The sequence below is a fragment of the Cupressus sempervirens genome, chromosome 7, assembly GCF_028749045.1.
Source record: "Cupressus sempervirens isolate cs-2001-9-10 chromosome 7, ASM2874904v1, whole genome shotgun sequence".
NCBI classification, from domain to species: Eukaryota; Viridiplantae; Streptophyta; class Pinopsida; order Cupressales; family Cupressaceae; genus Cupressus; species Cupressus sempervirens.
Window position 1 is genome coordinate 799,208,880 of NC_143124.1, and position 16,371 is coordinate 799,225,250.

Genomic DNA, 16,371 nt, shown 5'->3' on the forward strand with positions numbered 1-16,371 from the left:
AATGTGTTATGACATGGAAAGGGGAATTACATGTAAATGTCGTAATTGCATATGAAAGGAACAGATGCAATGTGCTATGACATGTGATGGCGAAAATGGAATGAAAAGATTTGCATGTGTTGATGGAAGATGGAATAAAGTGAAACATGCTCAAGTTCTTGGGATGAAGAAAAACAAGAAAACAAGAAAGCAAACAACGAAAACAAGCACAAAAAAAAATGCATACCTTCAAACATGTCAATAAGCAAGATACCTCAATATGCAAACTTGAATTTGGAATTTGGGAAAAAAACTAAAGTATGAGAAAATGAGACTTTTCATCATTTTAAAGAGAAAATGCACTTTACATGGCATCTATATCAAAAAATGTGTAACATCAAGCTAAAACATGCATCAAATCAACAAGATAAGCATGAATTAATTAACAAAATATGAAATGTCCACTTACTTGAAGATTAATATGCCAAAAATGAAGGGAATGAAATTCCAACTTTGACAAATTCTCAAACAAACTTGGACCTCTTCAACCTTGCAATGATGAATTCGAAATGAGCATCCAATGAGGCATTTTTGAATAAGAATGCCCAAAACGTGCCCTAAAATCCCTCTCAACTCCAACGTTTTCAATAAATGCAAGTTCTTGGGACATTCTTGGGATAAAAGCGTGGTTTCAATCTGCCCAAAATGAATCGTTTTTGGTAAACGAAGGGCAAAAATGTAATCCCAAGAACAATTACATGGATTAAAAACCCCAAATCAACTCCTTCATGGACCAAAACATGATCAATAACACCATGAAATTAGAAATTTTTGGTCAAAAACATGACTGCAAATCACCATAAAATGAGCAATTTCAGCATGAAATCAAACATCTATAGCATGGAAATGCCAAGAAATGCAAAAACACCTCTCCTCTTGGGATTTTCAAGTCATACCATGATCATATCTAAGCATTTGAGTGTAAATCGGGTGCTTCGAAGTGCATAAGCATGCTCTTGAAGAAAAATCACACCTTTTAGGTGCCATTACATGTTTTAAAAACTTCAAAAATGGCTTCTTCATCAAAAAGTACCTTTTGGGTGCAAACACATGTTTTAGAAACTTCAAAAATGAGTCCCTTGTAAAAAACACACCTTTTGGGTGCTATTGCATGTTAGCAATGGAAGCCACAAGAAAAAACACACCTTTTAGGTGCATATGCATGTTTTAAATTTTGCACAAAAATGCACTTTAGACAGAAATGCACCTTTTAGGTGCTATTGCATGTTTTTCAAAAAAATACATGTAATAACGTGTTTTAAGTGTTCTCAAAGACATTTTCATTCAAAATTGCACCTTTTAGGTGCAACTGCATATTTTTAATGAAAATGTGCTTGTAAACATGTTTGCACAACTTAAATGATGGATTAAGCACATGTCAATTTAATATTTGAATAAATATTTCTCAAGTGGGTCATAAATAATATTACATTGTATAGTTACTATAGTATGTGCAAATATCATCTTAAAAGTAATATTAATCAAGATGTTTCGATTTAAAACTCAAAAATTAAATTAAACTATATAATTAATATAGTCACTTAAGTGAAAAATTTAAAAGTAACTCAACTAAAAAATATAACATAAAGTGCACTATAGTTTTAGATTAAGGTAAAAACAGGTTTTGAAGGGACTCGAAACCCATTAACAAAAGCAAAAGATCAACATTAAGCACTACCAGGTTTTACAAGGACCTAAAACATAAAGTAAATCAAAAAACACCAAAAACTAGGTTTTACAAGGACCTAAAACCGCAAGTTTAAACCAAACACACCTAGGATTTACAAGGACCTGGAACCTAAAGTTTAAACAAAAGCTGGAAAATAAAAAACAAAACTAGCAAAACCACACGAACCAGCAACCATGACCAGCACCTACAACAGCTCTTTAATGATCTTCTCCACCTCCTTGCATGCTTCTGTAGTACTCTGGATAATATCAACCGTGGCAAAATCAGGAACCTCAAGTGCTTCAATTATCTTTTTCCTCATACTTTGCCTCGTTCTCTTACTTGACCCTCCTGGACTCCTCACCCCAACTGTATCTAAAGACATAATCTCCTCATTGTTTTTCTTGCCCAGATTGGTTGCTGCAGCACACAAGCTGGAAGTAACCTACTCCATTTTCTAACCACTATCATTTATTAATTGCTGGAGTTCCAGCTCATACTCCTTAAGTTTGTCCAGAATGTTTCCAACTTGTCTTTCCAGATGGGCTCTCATAGCACGTTCATGGTCCAGCTCTTTCTGAATAACCCCAACTTTTTTCTTGAGCACCATGATCTCATTGTAGAGCCATGAGTCACCTTGAAGAGACGCCTCCACTTTTGGCTTGGCAGTATGAAGGAAAGATAACTTCGCTTGGTGAGACTCATCCCTGCACCCTTCATCAGTCCTATTCGCAGTGTCAATAGTAGTATCCTTGTTTTCTATATTGACCTAGATCTCGGTGTTTGAATCCTACTTGTCATTAAGCCCCTCTTTATTCCCCTTACTCAGGCTATGCTCTTTCATGACAAGGACTTTACCCTCATTTTTTTCTATGTCCATGTCCATTTTCTCCTCACTAGAATTCCTTTTTGGATGGGAAAGGTGACCACTTTGTTTCCCCTCTTCATCCCCTAAAGCTTTAGACCCTGCATTAGACTTTTTTTTCCTGTCTTTACTACCCTCCACATGATCCTTACTAGTTGACATGCCTTTGCTCCCAGAATAACCTTCCAAGTTTGAGCTGAGGTCCCCCCTTTCCATTTTATTATCATCCTCTACAAAATTCTCAGAATTCGTAACATCCTCTACATTTTTCATTTTTATCTCCAGATTGTTACCCTTTTTGGTGCTCTTACTATCACTAGTGCCTTCCTCACTTTTAACCTTTTTCTTTGAGTGAGGTTCATTACCAGTCACTTCCCGCTTCTTCTCCACAATCAGAGAGGGTTTAACAGCCTTGCTTTTACAGTACTTATCAATAAGTAAGATTAAGCCCTCATGGAGCACAGGATGTAACTCCTTATGGGCTTGGAGACTTTGAAACAAAGAGTATTTCAAATAAAACAGGAAAGAGATTCTATCTTTATACCTAAAATGATTTAGGAATACAAAATGAAACTTGTGGACTCTCTTAGCTCTACCATCAAGGATAAAATACTCACAAATGCATGATAAAACATCCCTCCACATGACCTTAATCTAGCTCAGGTCATAGAAATCGTCATTTTTCTCTAGCTTTTTCTCCTCTTCATCAATTTTAGGGAATTTCTTGAAAGTCGCATTCAAAATACCAGTCTCATTGCTGAATTTAAGACCCTCCATTGGAAGACTTGTAATCTCAGCGATAAATTCCTTTGACAGCTTCACAGTGACCCCATGCAGCGTAACCCTATCTTTAATCCAATTTTTTAAGGACTCTATAATGTGGGGCTTGGACCCTTGAAGTTTCTCAATATATGTTGTGACTTTCCCTTTTTTCAGAATATCCCATACATCTGAGTTCGCCTTCCATTCTTTACAATTATTCAGCTCTTGCTTTCTTGGTTCCCCTCCCATCTCATATTCAGCTCTACACCTACAACTAGTCTGATAAACGGTAACCAAAAAGGAAAGTAAAATGTATTTGATCTCCAAGAAACCTTTAACCTTGCATATGTGCCAAGTACGATCCATAATTATACAAAGGTACCACCTAGGGATACTCAGAAAAATCGCCATAAACCCCTCACTTCCCTTAATAAATTCCTCGATCTTGCATGATCTTTCCTTCGCTAACATGTGTCATATCATAATTAACAATTGTCGTCGGCTCCACTTCGTTGCTTAGGTCATCTTGCCAACTCAACTTTGTTTCCCTATAGACCACTTGATTCGCAATCCAGTCAACAGCTTTGTTGCCCTCTCGAAAAATATGAAAAATAAAAACATTATCAAATTTATTCATAAGGTCTTTTATTTCCATTATACTTCCCTCAATACTCCAACTTATCGGACTCTTATTATTCAACATGTTAATAATATTAAGGGAGTCTTCTTCCAACCAAAAATTCCAAAAACCAGACTCCACTGCCATCATCGTAGTGAACAAAGCAGTCGTAGCCTCTACTTTATGACTAGTAGACTTGCCTATAGGTACTGCAATTGCATCCACAACCCTACTGTAATGGTCTCCCAACATACCTCTACATCCGGCTTTTCCCGGATTCTCTTTAGCTGAACCATCAAAATTACCTTTGATCCATCTCATAGGTGAAGATCTCCACTTTACATTCTATCTCTGATCTTCCTATTTTGTTTTAGTACCTTTAGCATTCATAGTACCTTTAACATTTTTTTCTGGGATTTGAAGTTCTCTTTGATAGCTCTGATAATATTTTGACCCAAAACCCAATCAGGAGTCTCCTTATTTCTGAAAATTCTATTGTTCCTCTCCTTCCAAATACCCCACCAGAGATGAGGGAGAGAAATCTTCCTAAGAAAACCAATATCAACATCCTTAGTTGGACATGTCTAGCTCTAAAAACATTGATCAATGTTATTATATTGAACCCAAACTAAATTCTAGCAGTTAAGGAGATGACTCCATACATCCTGGCTAAAGCTACAGTTTAAAAAAAGGTGCTTCCTATCTTCAAAGACCATCTTACAAAGACAGCATCTATTGACCAAGTAAGCCCCTCCCTTTCGCAAATTATCCAAAGTTAAAATTTTGTTTTGAAGCATAGTCCAAAAAAAGATATTGATTTTAGGAATAAGCCCTCTAATGCATGCTTTAGCCCACATAGGAGCATTTCCAATGTCCTCCGTTCTAAAAATAGAAGTGACCTTGAAAACTCCTCTTGGTTCAATCGCCCAAACCAAAATATCCTCTTTTAGAGGATAAAGGCTAACAGCATTCAAGGCCAACTGGATGCTAGAAAAATCATAATTAATCATAGCAATATTAACCCGTTTACTGTGAATCCAGTAATTCTCCACAAAATCACCATAAACCTGTTTAATTATATCAACAAAAGTCCTATCCTCAAAATCCTCAATCAAAGGGTGATCCAAAAGCCATTCATCATCCCAAAACCTGATCTTGCTCCCATCGCCTACTTTCCATTTACATCCTTTATTTAAAAAGTGTCTAGCTCCCTGAACCGCATGACAAATAGCAGAAGAAGAAGGAACAATAGGGTAGGAAAGAAAATCAGAAAAATGAGCCTCATAAAGGTACTTATGTTTCCATATAGAACTCCATTCCTTGTTGTCATGATAGACTCTCCATCCTTGTTTAGCTAATAATGCTTTATTCATACTTCTAACAGATCTTATACCCAATCCACCCTCCAGCTTAGGTTTACAAATCTTATCCCATGCAATTAAAGTCATTCTCTTCTTTTCCTCTGTCCCAAACCAAAGGAAAATCCTTTGAATTTTATCAATTGCATCAACAAATTTAGTTGGAATCCTAAAGGGGCTCAAAGCATAAACAGGAATACTTTGAAGATAGGCTTTGAGGAGAGTAACTTTACCAACTTGACTCAACATATTACCTTTCCACCTAGCCAGTTTCTTATTGAATTTCTTAACAAGATCCTCCCAAAAACTTTCTGAAGGACTCAACCCCAAGGGTATAGAGCACCCAAGAATATTAGCAATCTTTCCTTGTCTAAAAATTGGAGTGTTAATAAAAAATAAAAAGCTCTTGTTCCAATTAATCAATTGTCCAATAGCAGAGGAGTAAAGATTAAGTGCCTTTTTTAGGTTTCTCAACTCCCTAACATTAGCTTTTCCAAGGAAGATGGTATCATCCACAAATTGTTCGTGAGAACATATAAGAGGATGAGGCGAAGGTCTCAACCCTTGAATTTCCTCTTTTGAAACTAGGATAAACTCCATAGTCGAAATAGAATATCTGGGATGAAATTTTGAAACTCACCTTTTTCCCAGCAGTATTTTGAAGTAATAAGAGAAAAAGATGACTTTCCTACTGGCTTTCTTCCGAATAAAGAAGACCAATTACGTTGACTCGTTTCCAAATCATCCTTCTTCTGCTCCTCCACATGTGATCCCTTTGCATCCTTCCCCACATCCACCGAAATATTCCCCTCCTGTACTGGGTCTCTAATCTGACAGGACACTCGGTTAGAGGATCAGTATAAATATTATCAGTGTCACTACATCTTCTAGAACATAAACCAAGCAGCACTTTATCTTCTTCCTGCTCCAAAACATAAAAACCCATCCCCGAATTCCCAACAATCCCTATCGAGTTCCCCACTTTCGAATTCCATGCATCGCCAAGATCAATTCCTACAGCTAAATTTCCGTCTACCAGATTCCCACCTACCAAAGCTCTCACCATTTTGAACCCTGTGTGAAAAGAATTTATTAAAGTGCACTATAGTTACTTTAAGTGAAAAACTGAAATGATAAGTAACTTAAAAACATAACATAAAATGAATTCATGTTATATTTTTCAAAAAGTGAATGTCAACTTAAAAATATAACATGATATTTTTAATTCTTGCAGTTGCACCTAAAAGGTCCACTTTTTGGGTACTAAAATAATCATATCTTTTGATCGCCAACTCCGATTAAGCCCTACAATAGATCAAATTGAAGGGGAAACTAAAAGCAATGACTTGAGTAAAACCAAAGAACCAAAGGCTAACCAACACACACCCAAAAACAAGAAAAATGATATTGAAGGCTTCGAAATCAAGCATAGGCTCAACAAACAAAAAAATTAAAAAGACTTGACGAAAGCCTTCAGTAAAAGTATTAATTATATCAATTAGAAATGATTGATTGATCAATACTAACCAATTAAATAATGAACTAAACTCAGAGAAATGTGAAACTAAGTTGAAAAAGTTTCGTACTGTTACCTACATTTTGTGGTGACAAAATGCAGGACAACATATCAGAGATACTCTTTCACTGTTTTTATCTGCTCTTGATCTCTAATCTTTACAACAGTATTTTTTCATGTTCTATATAATGTGTCTTTATCATTAGCTCTGCTCCTTCAAACCAGTCTTGGAATAAGCATGCTCCCTTTTGTCATTAGAATGGATTAGAATAGTGAAGTAAGTCACTGAAAACATCTCTTTAGTAGTCAATCTCCATCTTCGTGTTGTTTACCACTATCATTATAACATGCTTGCTTACTTATTCATCTTTATAATTGCTGTTCTTGTCATTGAATAGTACTGCTATTAAACATTGTTTATTCTCACTGTTATAAAACACATTGACCACTAATGGCTGTCACTGGGTTTGATTAGATACCCTTCCTGTCATCTTGGTTTTCAATGTTCTGCCCTTCTCTTTTTGCTCTTGTGACTATCAAACTTAAATACTGTCCCTTGTGCCACCATCACTATTTGATTCCACTTTTCTAGACTCTCTGACCATGCTTTCATACAAGCGTTCTCCACCTCTTTTGTGCTTGAAGGTCGAATAATGCCTTGGCACTGCCTTTTTGTTTGAGTTCTGTAACTGAAGAATCACAATGACTGCTATATGACTTGTTTGGTGTAATGCATGTGACATTCTTGAAACTCTATTCATTGTTTATTTGTATGAACTGCTCCTTAACATTGAAAGTCTTTTTTTTATTTTCTCCCAAGACTTTTCATTATGTTCACTGTGGCTGTCACAAATGCTATTGAAATTACACTTGAATGTCCATTGTATTGACTGAAATGGTACTGTCCTGATGTTCTCCTTACAATGACTTTGTTCTTAGCATTTCTTCTTCTTCAATGACCAGAAGATATTATGTTTTGAAACCATGAACTAGCATCGGGCCTTTTGTTATTGACTGCAAATAATGTGTTTACAAGAAAGTTTGCAAAAAGAACTTGTGTTAAAATGATTTACAAAACCCAAAACAAAAAAAAAGATAATGAAAATTAAATCTAAAAGCAACTCAAGTCCAACGAAAAATGAGTGCACTAACTTCAGGAACAACCTAGTCTGAAACAAACACATGGAAAATGATGATATTGCTATCAAGATTCAACTGTGTAGTTTTTGAGTCAAACTCATTGACCCATGTATCATGAGTAGTGATTCACACATGAATCCATCTCTCATGAGAATAAATGAAACACTTAGCACTTATTGGATCTAGTTGATGTTTACGGAGGTGAAGCACCGGGACTTCCCAGGAGGTCACCCATCCCAATACTACTCCAGCTCAAGTAGCTTAACTATGGAGTTTCCTCCATGGTTAAACCCACTCTGCTTGCAACCCCATTTGCAAAACCTTCACCAAGTGTTGTGCCTTATGAACCATTCATTAGAAAGCCCCTTGAGCTCATCAATTGATAAGTAGGATATATTTTCCACAGCAAGTCAAACTATTATATTGCTATTAGGATTTAACTGTGTAGTTTTTGAGTCAAACTCATTGACCCATGTATCATGAGTAATGATTCACACATGAATCCATCTCTCATGAGAATAAATGGAACATTTAGCACTCACTGGATCTAGGTAATGCTCACAGAGGTGAAAATGCCTTATTGAATGCCCTGAAAATGCAAAAAGGGAAGCAAAAAATGCCACTTCGCAACTCATGAATTCCTCAAACACAAAATGTGGACAGAAAACAAGGACAAGATTGTAAAGGATACAAACACGGGCTCTTAGAAGGATAAATCTGAGTCTAATCTGAGTCTACAAGCACTCGTAAGAGTAACAGTTCAATCATGTCATAAATTTGTGAATAATAAAGGCATTTCCATTAAAAACGGGTCTCAAGCAAACAAATGGTGATTTTCAAGATGAGAAAACACCTGTAAACTCTCATTTAGGGTTTCAAACCCCACAAAACAGGCCCTATTTTAAACTTTCAAACTTGTATAGTTGAGAGTGCAGCCCGCAAAACACAAGCAACACATATATCAGGTTTTCCATAACAAGTAACAAGTTTTATTAAAACATTTTAAAAGTCACAAAATGCTTGTAATTTGTATTTCGGGCTTTAAAATCCATGTTACAAGCTTTTTAATATATGGAATTTGCATTTCGGGCCTCGAAGGCCAAATTGCAAGCTATTTTAACTTAAAAAGAGACTTATAGAAGCATTTCAAGTTCTGGAGGGTGACTTCCAAGTTCTTATAAGTTATATTAGAGGTTCTTACTTGCATGTTGGGATTTAAACCCCATATTGCAAGTCGTTTATTTTTAAACTCAAAAAACCCAAAAATCACTTAAGAGCATGACTAAGTCAACTTATAAACATAACAAAAACACAAGACACACTCAAAATCAGGTCTCAACAAGGCTATTACAAGTACAAGTGATTCAAGCTTGGAACTTGTATAATTGTATTAACAATTACTCACAACTACAGGCCAAAGATCCACCATTGAAGAGAAACTGCATTGCAGCCTCTAAAACCCAAAATTGAAAGAAAAGCCAACTTTTAGATGCTGAAACTCGACAAAACTAAAGGTGAAGGACTTAATGTAATGCCCCGCCTGGAGATCCTTGGAAACAAGGATGAAATACAAGCCAAGAATTTATTTATTTTTACAAGTATGAATGCACATGACAACATCATACAAGGATCACAACGATCGCAACGGAAGACTTCACCACAATCTCGGCAACCAACGAATCTCCAAACGCCACTACCAAACTGACACACACAAACAAAGCCAACAATGACAATGCACATGATAAGGGCTCAAGAAATGACCACTCATCAACAAAACACCAAGTTAGGGTAAATGCAGTATCCTGAAACTCGACTAAGCCTGAAATCCTGAAGTCTTGAAAATTGGCTAAGTCTGGATTTCTAAAGCCCTGGAATTTCCTAGAATCTTTAACTTGTCTCCGAGAGGTCTGAAACCTATCTCAAAAGATTCGTCGCATATATTAAAATATGTTTTAAGTATAAGGAACTTATACTTAAACGATATATTTTAAACCCCTAAGAAATCTGTTTTGAACTAGGAAGGTGTAAAAACCAAAAGGGTGTCCAAAACCAACTTCCAAACTTTCATCTGACAAGCCTAGATAGCCCCTGTTTCTCGCGCGAGAAAGAAAAATGGTCTCGAGTCTTGCGCGAGATCTTTCACCGCTGCACGCGAGAAAGTGCGCAACTTCGCACGAGGACTACTGAGCATCGCACGAGGACTACTGAGCATCGCGCGAGGGCTTTCGCTCTTCGCGCGAGGATTCCCTGCGCACCGCACGAAGATTTACATTCTCACACAAAGAAGTGTATTCTCTCGCGCGAGAAAATACATTCCCGCGCGAGGAACTACCTTTCCACACGAGAAAACAAATTAGCGCGACAACAAAACACAAACGAAAAACTAAAAAACAAGAAAACCTCCACACCGGGGAGTACCGGATCCACGTAAATCGAGTAATGGACACTCGAGAGCATTAACAGCAAGGAAAGAGGAACATCTATCCATCTAAACCATAACAGCAAAGAACATACTGAAATAAACATCACAATAAACAAAAATACCAGAAGAAACTAAACAACCAAATTAATTGTGCGGTTCCTCCCATCCGTCAATAGCATCATAAGACCATCGTAGATCCTAGCCATCCCCCGCGCGTAACATCCCAAGCCACCGACCAAATCGTCTGTACTGTCGTAATAGGGACGTCACTACTAAAAACATACAACACTATAAGCATAAGGAAATCTAACATGCTAGTAGAAAAGCATAAGATAATCCTACAGTAGATAACATCACCTATCATATGCTAAACAGCAATAAGCAACAGATATACTACTAAATCAAATAACATCATCTAATCATATGCTAAACATCATGATAAAGGAATGCATCAAATACACTAACATCATCTAAACCTGATATACAAGCATCCCAATGAAAGCACAAATCACAAGAAAGCATACTCTGGAACCCGAAGTATCAAGTGAAGACATCCAGCAACGGTCGCACTAGGACAAAGATCGTCTCTGTACACCGATCCCTAGCAATGGTGAAGGTAGCTACACCTCCCAACCACGTGGCACCCGTAGGTCCACACCTGCCGTTCTGATGGAAATAATGATCCAACCACAAACACACATAAAGCACAATATCCAAGGCTAACACTCACACTAGACAGTATGATAGCTGCAACCAAGAACCTAAGACAATGCAAGGAGTACAAGTCCTGGTCAGACACTCAATAGGCTACTATGTAGGGACTAACATCATGGAGAGTCGCTTGGCATCGAAAAGCCCAAGCTTGGATCACGTGTGGAAACTCTCGCAAGGTACTTCCCTCTCGAGGTACTCCCTTGGAACCATCACACGAAGTTTTATTATCTTAAGTTTTATTACCAGTCACACATTTTCTTTAGTTATCACTTAATCAAGCTCCTCTCAGCCATACCCATGGCGTCATGATTGCCGGGCTACGAGATAGAAGCCCCCTCCATATGCTACCCTACCCTACCCATGCTCATCCTATGACAAGTGCCCGTGGGCATGCATACTCCCATCCCAACCCCAATGATCATAACTTCCGGCAATACCACGGAAGATCGGGCCTCGCAAGTCACCCGACAAATGTACGCGCACGTACTCGTGTGTGGCACACCACCATCACGAAGATCACAACACAAAGACAGGAATGAGAACACAATGCAAAGAAAACACCCAACTGAAAGCAACACGGGAATGATGGATTTTACACAAATCCCAAAGCCAAAAAACCATACATCATAAAATCACTCAACCGGCCTCAATCCGAGAGTATAGATTCTACACGAATCTCAATGATGCAACAAGACCAAACATCATGAACTCACTCAACCGGCCTCAATCCGAGAGTATGGATTCTACACGAATCCTAACGCTCATGAAACAAAAGCAAAGGTCTAAAAGAAACAATAACACCAGGTATAAAATCACTCAACCGAACACAACATCAGGAGTACGGATGCAACACGCATCCCAATGCAACATAAAAGTGCAGGAGTGGTCTAACTGATATCCAAACGGATCATCCAAGTCCACAACCCACATTGTGCCAAGAAAACCCGAGAAAATAGAGCGGCATGCAAAATGAAGTAAAAACCCCAAATTTTAGAAAAATTCCAAAATTAAAACCCATTTGACCTTTGGGTTCAAAAACCCCAAAAATCAAAAAATAAATGGAATCGGACACCGTATGCAAAAACGGCCAGCATAACGGCGTAAAATCCCAAACTCTCATTCTGAAAAATAGGGAAATGTTCGTACCCGCCCAACCAAGTAGAACTAACATACAGAAACGGAGGGGAACACTAGTTCTCAGCCTCCAAACAAACGGCTACCAAAAACAGAAGCAGAAACAAAGCCGAAACAATAAAATGGGAAAGCCCTACCTCATAGCCAAAAAGGCAAAACAAAAAACTGAACCAAAAAATAAAACGCCCGCAGAAGTGGCTGAAAATCGCGGCAATCCAAGGTTTCCCCGAGCTAGATCCAACGAGCTCAACCTTACGACGATCCCACGCCCGTAGCTTCCACAACGAACAAAACAGTAAATCCTTATGAAGACGATTTTGGCTTTTACTCTCCAACTTTCCAATTTGAAAGTGAGAAGTGAGGAATTAAATTCCTCTTTGGATACTTATTCACTTTTCGAGTGAATAATCGATTAGGGCAAATAACTAGCCAACCTAGTTAAACCCCGAATCAACCCAAACGAAAACAAGCTATTCCTATAAATAGGAATTCATCTATGGCAAAACTGCCAGAAATTAATATAAATCAATTAAAAAGCCCGAAAATCCAAAAACACATAAATCTCCTTAATAACTTTCGCGACAATGCGAACCTCTAAATGCACAGACACGCTTACTGGTCTAGTCACATAATGCAAATGAGTTTGGATTTAATAATCACCGAAAGGTTTAATTTAAACACTTTAATTAAGGACACGTCGACCATACCAGGACAACATTGGTAAAATATGAAAGGCTGAATCACTAACTCCATGTGCCACTGCCAAGGATATAAATCCTGCACACTAAACAACACAATCAAGTGCAATTGCATATAATAACATAGCTGAAGCAATAATGCGTTAAATCACCTAATTTAACCATTTATTTAATTATATTAAAATAATCTATTTACATCACTCACGTTCGCATAAAGCATAACAACGCAGGAATGAAGTAAATAACCATAGCATTAAATCCATCACATAACATACTCAGAGGTATGTCCAAAAACCAGATAACCAGATATCATCATAAAAACACACTGTCGTACCAAAATGGCATCATCGTGCAATATGATTAACTAAACAACATAGTAGTCTAAAATCTATGATACTGAAATCAAGGTGTAACATCTGACCTTCATGTCCTCTCAAATGTAAACATAACATGAGTAACAATTATCTCTCTAATCAAAAATATAACAAGGTAAATGTCCGCAATACCTAACCAAAGAATCCAACATGAACAATCCATTTAATTACTTACGCATTTAATAATGATTGATTACTTTGCATTAAAAAGGCACTTAAAACACATAAGCAAACACAATCATAAACATGACTAACCACTGCTACAGGAACCTAGTCCAATGTAGCATGGTAAAAAGTACACAATGCAATCTCTGCACACATCTCAAGGTAATCATGGAACAACCTCATGATACCACATCGATCTTGGTAACCACTGGCACAAACCTCAGTAAACCAAGAATCACATCATAATCTCATAGATCAGTCAAAAGCATAAACAAAGCAACTGATACAACAACATAAATCCAAACACCTCGACGGTGTAGACCACTCAGGGTCACAATCATGATCCCATCACAACAAAAGATCAGCAAGGTTGCATCCATCAGGATGACTAACAAAAGTCAAATGGGAGAGGCACTACACTTAAGCTTGTTAACGAAGCCAAAGTGATGGAAATATGTCGTGAAATTGAAAGTCAATAATTAGGGGAACATGATATATGTGAACTCCGATAGATATTTCCAAGTTTGATTTCCTCCTCTTCATCACATTACTTAGTTCCTATCTCTCAACCCAACTTTCATGCTTGTGACTTTACAGGCAACTCAGTACTAAGACATGTTTAAAACAAAGATATTTCCAAATAATAGGGAATGTCCAAACAGAATATTGGCATAGACAGCACAAAAGGTGATAACACTGATCTAATGTTGTTTTAAAATGATTTTTCTCTAAATAGGATTACCAAAAAATAAGTGCGTGCATTAGGTTCAGTTTATTGTGTACGTATTTGATAAACCTAGGCTGATCGTTAGATATAAGAAACTTATCATGATAAGACCTATATTCCAATCTTGTAAACATGTTGCTTGACAAAGTTCTGCTGAAAGATCTCTTATGTTGTATATGTACTCCTAATAGAGTATTAATACTGTCTGCTACGTAATTGCGTATACTGTAGTCGGAAACGTATTCATGAAATTTAAAAAGGAAAAATATGCCTTACACTCTGTATTGACTCAGCAATCACGAATCCTTCAATGAGAAGTTTATTCAAGAACAAAAAAATAAAGAGAGAGAGAGAGAGAGACCCACCTCTTTCTTAGAGCTTCCACATCGACAGAGTTTTACCGTAACAATTCGGCAAGTATCAACACAAGGACCTGAGTGACATCGCTCTGGACATCTATGAAGAGAGCATCGAAGCATCTTCTCGCATGTTGAACCACAGGTTTGCACCACAGCATCACAAGGAATCCCATTATACTCTACTTTCCCGCAAGGACAAGTCCTCCTTCCCTGCAATTCACACTCACCACAAGGACCCGAGTGGCAACCCTTAAGGCACAAGTGTTTTCCACAGCTGAGCTCCTGACCACATGGATTTTCACAACGAAATTCGGATTCTGAACAAAAGCACTCCTTCTCCATCTTTCCGCATTTGCACCTATAAATTCCTTTCTTTTGACAGGGACTACAGGGGCCATCATGGCACTTGTCTTCACACCTATGAAGCCCACAAGTAAGGAATTTAGAACAAGGTCCATTGCACGAAAACTTTTTGAGCCCACATCTTCTGACATCAGACAGAGCCCCACAGAAACATTTTGTCTTCACAAGCTGGGGGCATGGTGGGCACGGCCCTGGATGGCACAGCAACACACACTCGTGCCCACAGTTCTTCGGCAGTGGCCTTCTACAAATCTCCCCACATGTATGTGGGGTTATCCATGGATCATTGGGGGGGTTCTCTAATTTCCCACAAAAACAAGTGTACTTCCTGGGTATTTGAGAACGCGGATAGTCAAGCCTACACTTAGGACAATGCCAACATGAATTTTCTAGGGCTGTGGACGCAGCTGACGGAAACTGGTCTCTGGATAACCTTGCAGTGGATCTCTCTGCAGCCGAATTGGATGCCTGCCTTGCCCACTCCTGAATACAAATCAAATGAAAAATTGCATGACAGCTCTGCTGACAACTCCAAACTGGGTCAAAAGATCTAACCTTCTCTAAGCAAATTAGGCATGACACAGCACCACATTTCGATGCAGCAAGAAGGTTTCTTATCTTCGAAAGGCCCGCCTCGTCAGAGTTATTACCATGGATCGACAGATACTCTTTGAATATCCCCTCGCCAGGATTCTGATCAATTAGTTTGGAACCTTCTTCTTCGCTGCTGTTACCATCAGAACTTTCGGCATATAAAGCGATCTCTGTACCCTTAACAGATTGAATGGTTTGCAAAGGATTTGTAGACCGCTGATTGTTTTGCAGTATGTTTGTAGACCATGCATTTGGGGTTCTCGATCGGATGGTTTCCATGGTTTTCAAACATTACAGTTCCTCAACTATGATAACATACAATTTCCCTGAATCATTATAGCAAAATTAAAACATACAGAGAAATGCTAGAAATGTAATTCAAAGTGTGTCGAAGAAAGACTGATACCTGAGAACCCGAAAACGCAAGATGTGTACGTTCTTAATGACCATTGCGATATTCCCCCTGAACATATTTATATCATCCGTGAAGATGAAAAGCCTTGTTTAAAATTGCTAACTATGTGATGTTCTACGGTAGAAAATGTTTTGATGAAATCAATTTGGCATAGTCTTCTGTATATTTGAGAAATGAAGGTGGCGTCTAGAAACATCATTGTGGAACTCACACATATAAGGAAGCATGTTTTCTTGAGTCAAATCTTTTAGTAGGATGAATTAAGTATAATGAAAGATGTGTACATATGTAAATAATAAAATAGTAATGTTTCATAATATAATAGTAATGTAAATTTGATTCATTTAATGTTCTTAAATTTGAATGTTTTAATAATTTTTCAACTATACTAGTATAGATATCTTTAGTAAATTTATCTAAATAAATGTTGATAGATAT

The 16,371-nt window shown here is 37.6% G+C and overlaps 1 protein-coding gene across 2 annotated transcripts in view; it reads right to left on the bottom strand.

Moving 5' to 3' along the window:
* The window catches only part of NFXL2 (NF-X1-type zinc finger protein NFXL2), a 133,489-nt gene extending 117,369 nt beyond the window's left edge, over positions 1 to 16,120 (bottom strand). Inside the window, exons 1-2 of one of the 2 annotated variants that reach the window (XM_089793043.1) lie at positions 15,925 to 16,120; positions 14,568 to 15,844 (exon numbers count right to left, since the gene is read on the bottom strand). In XM_089793043.1, the coding sequence (XP_089649169.1) occupies positions 14,568 to 15,797 (1,230 nt within the window). In that variant the 5' untranslated portion in view covers positions 15,798 to 15,844; positions 15,925 to 16,120. The remainder of the gene's footprint in view (positions 1 to 14,567; positions 15,845 to 15,924) is intronic. The other variant, XM_089793044.1, reaches the window with a different exon arrangement.
* Between the last annotated feature and the right edge of the window lie 251 nt (positions 16,121 to 16,371).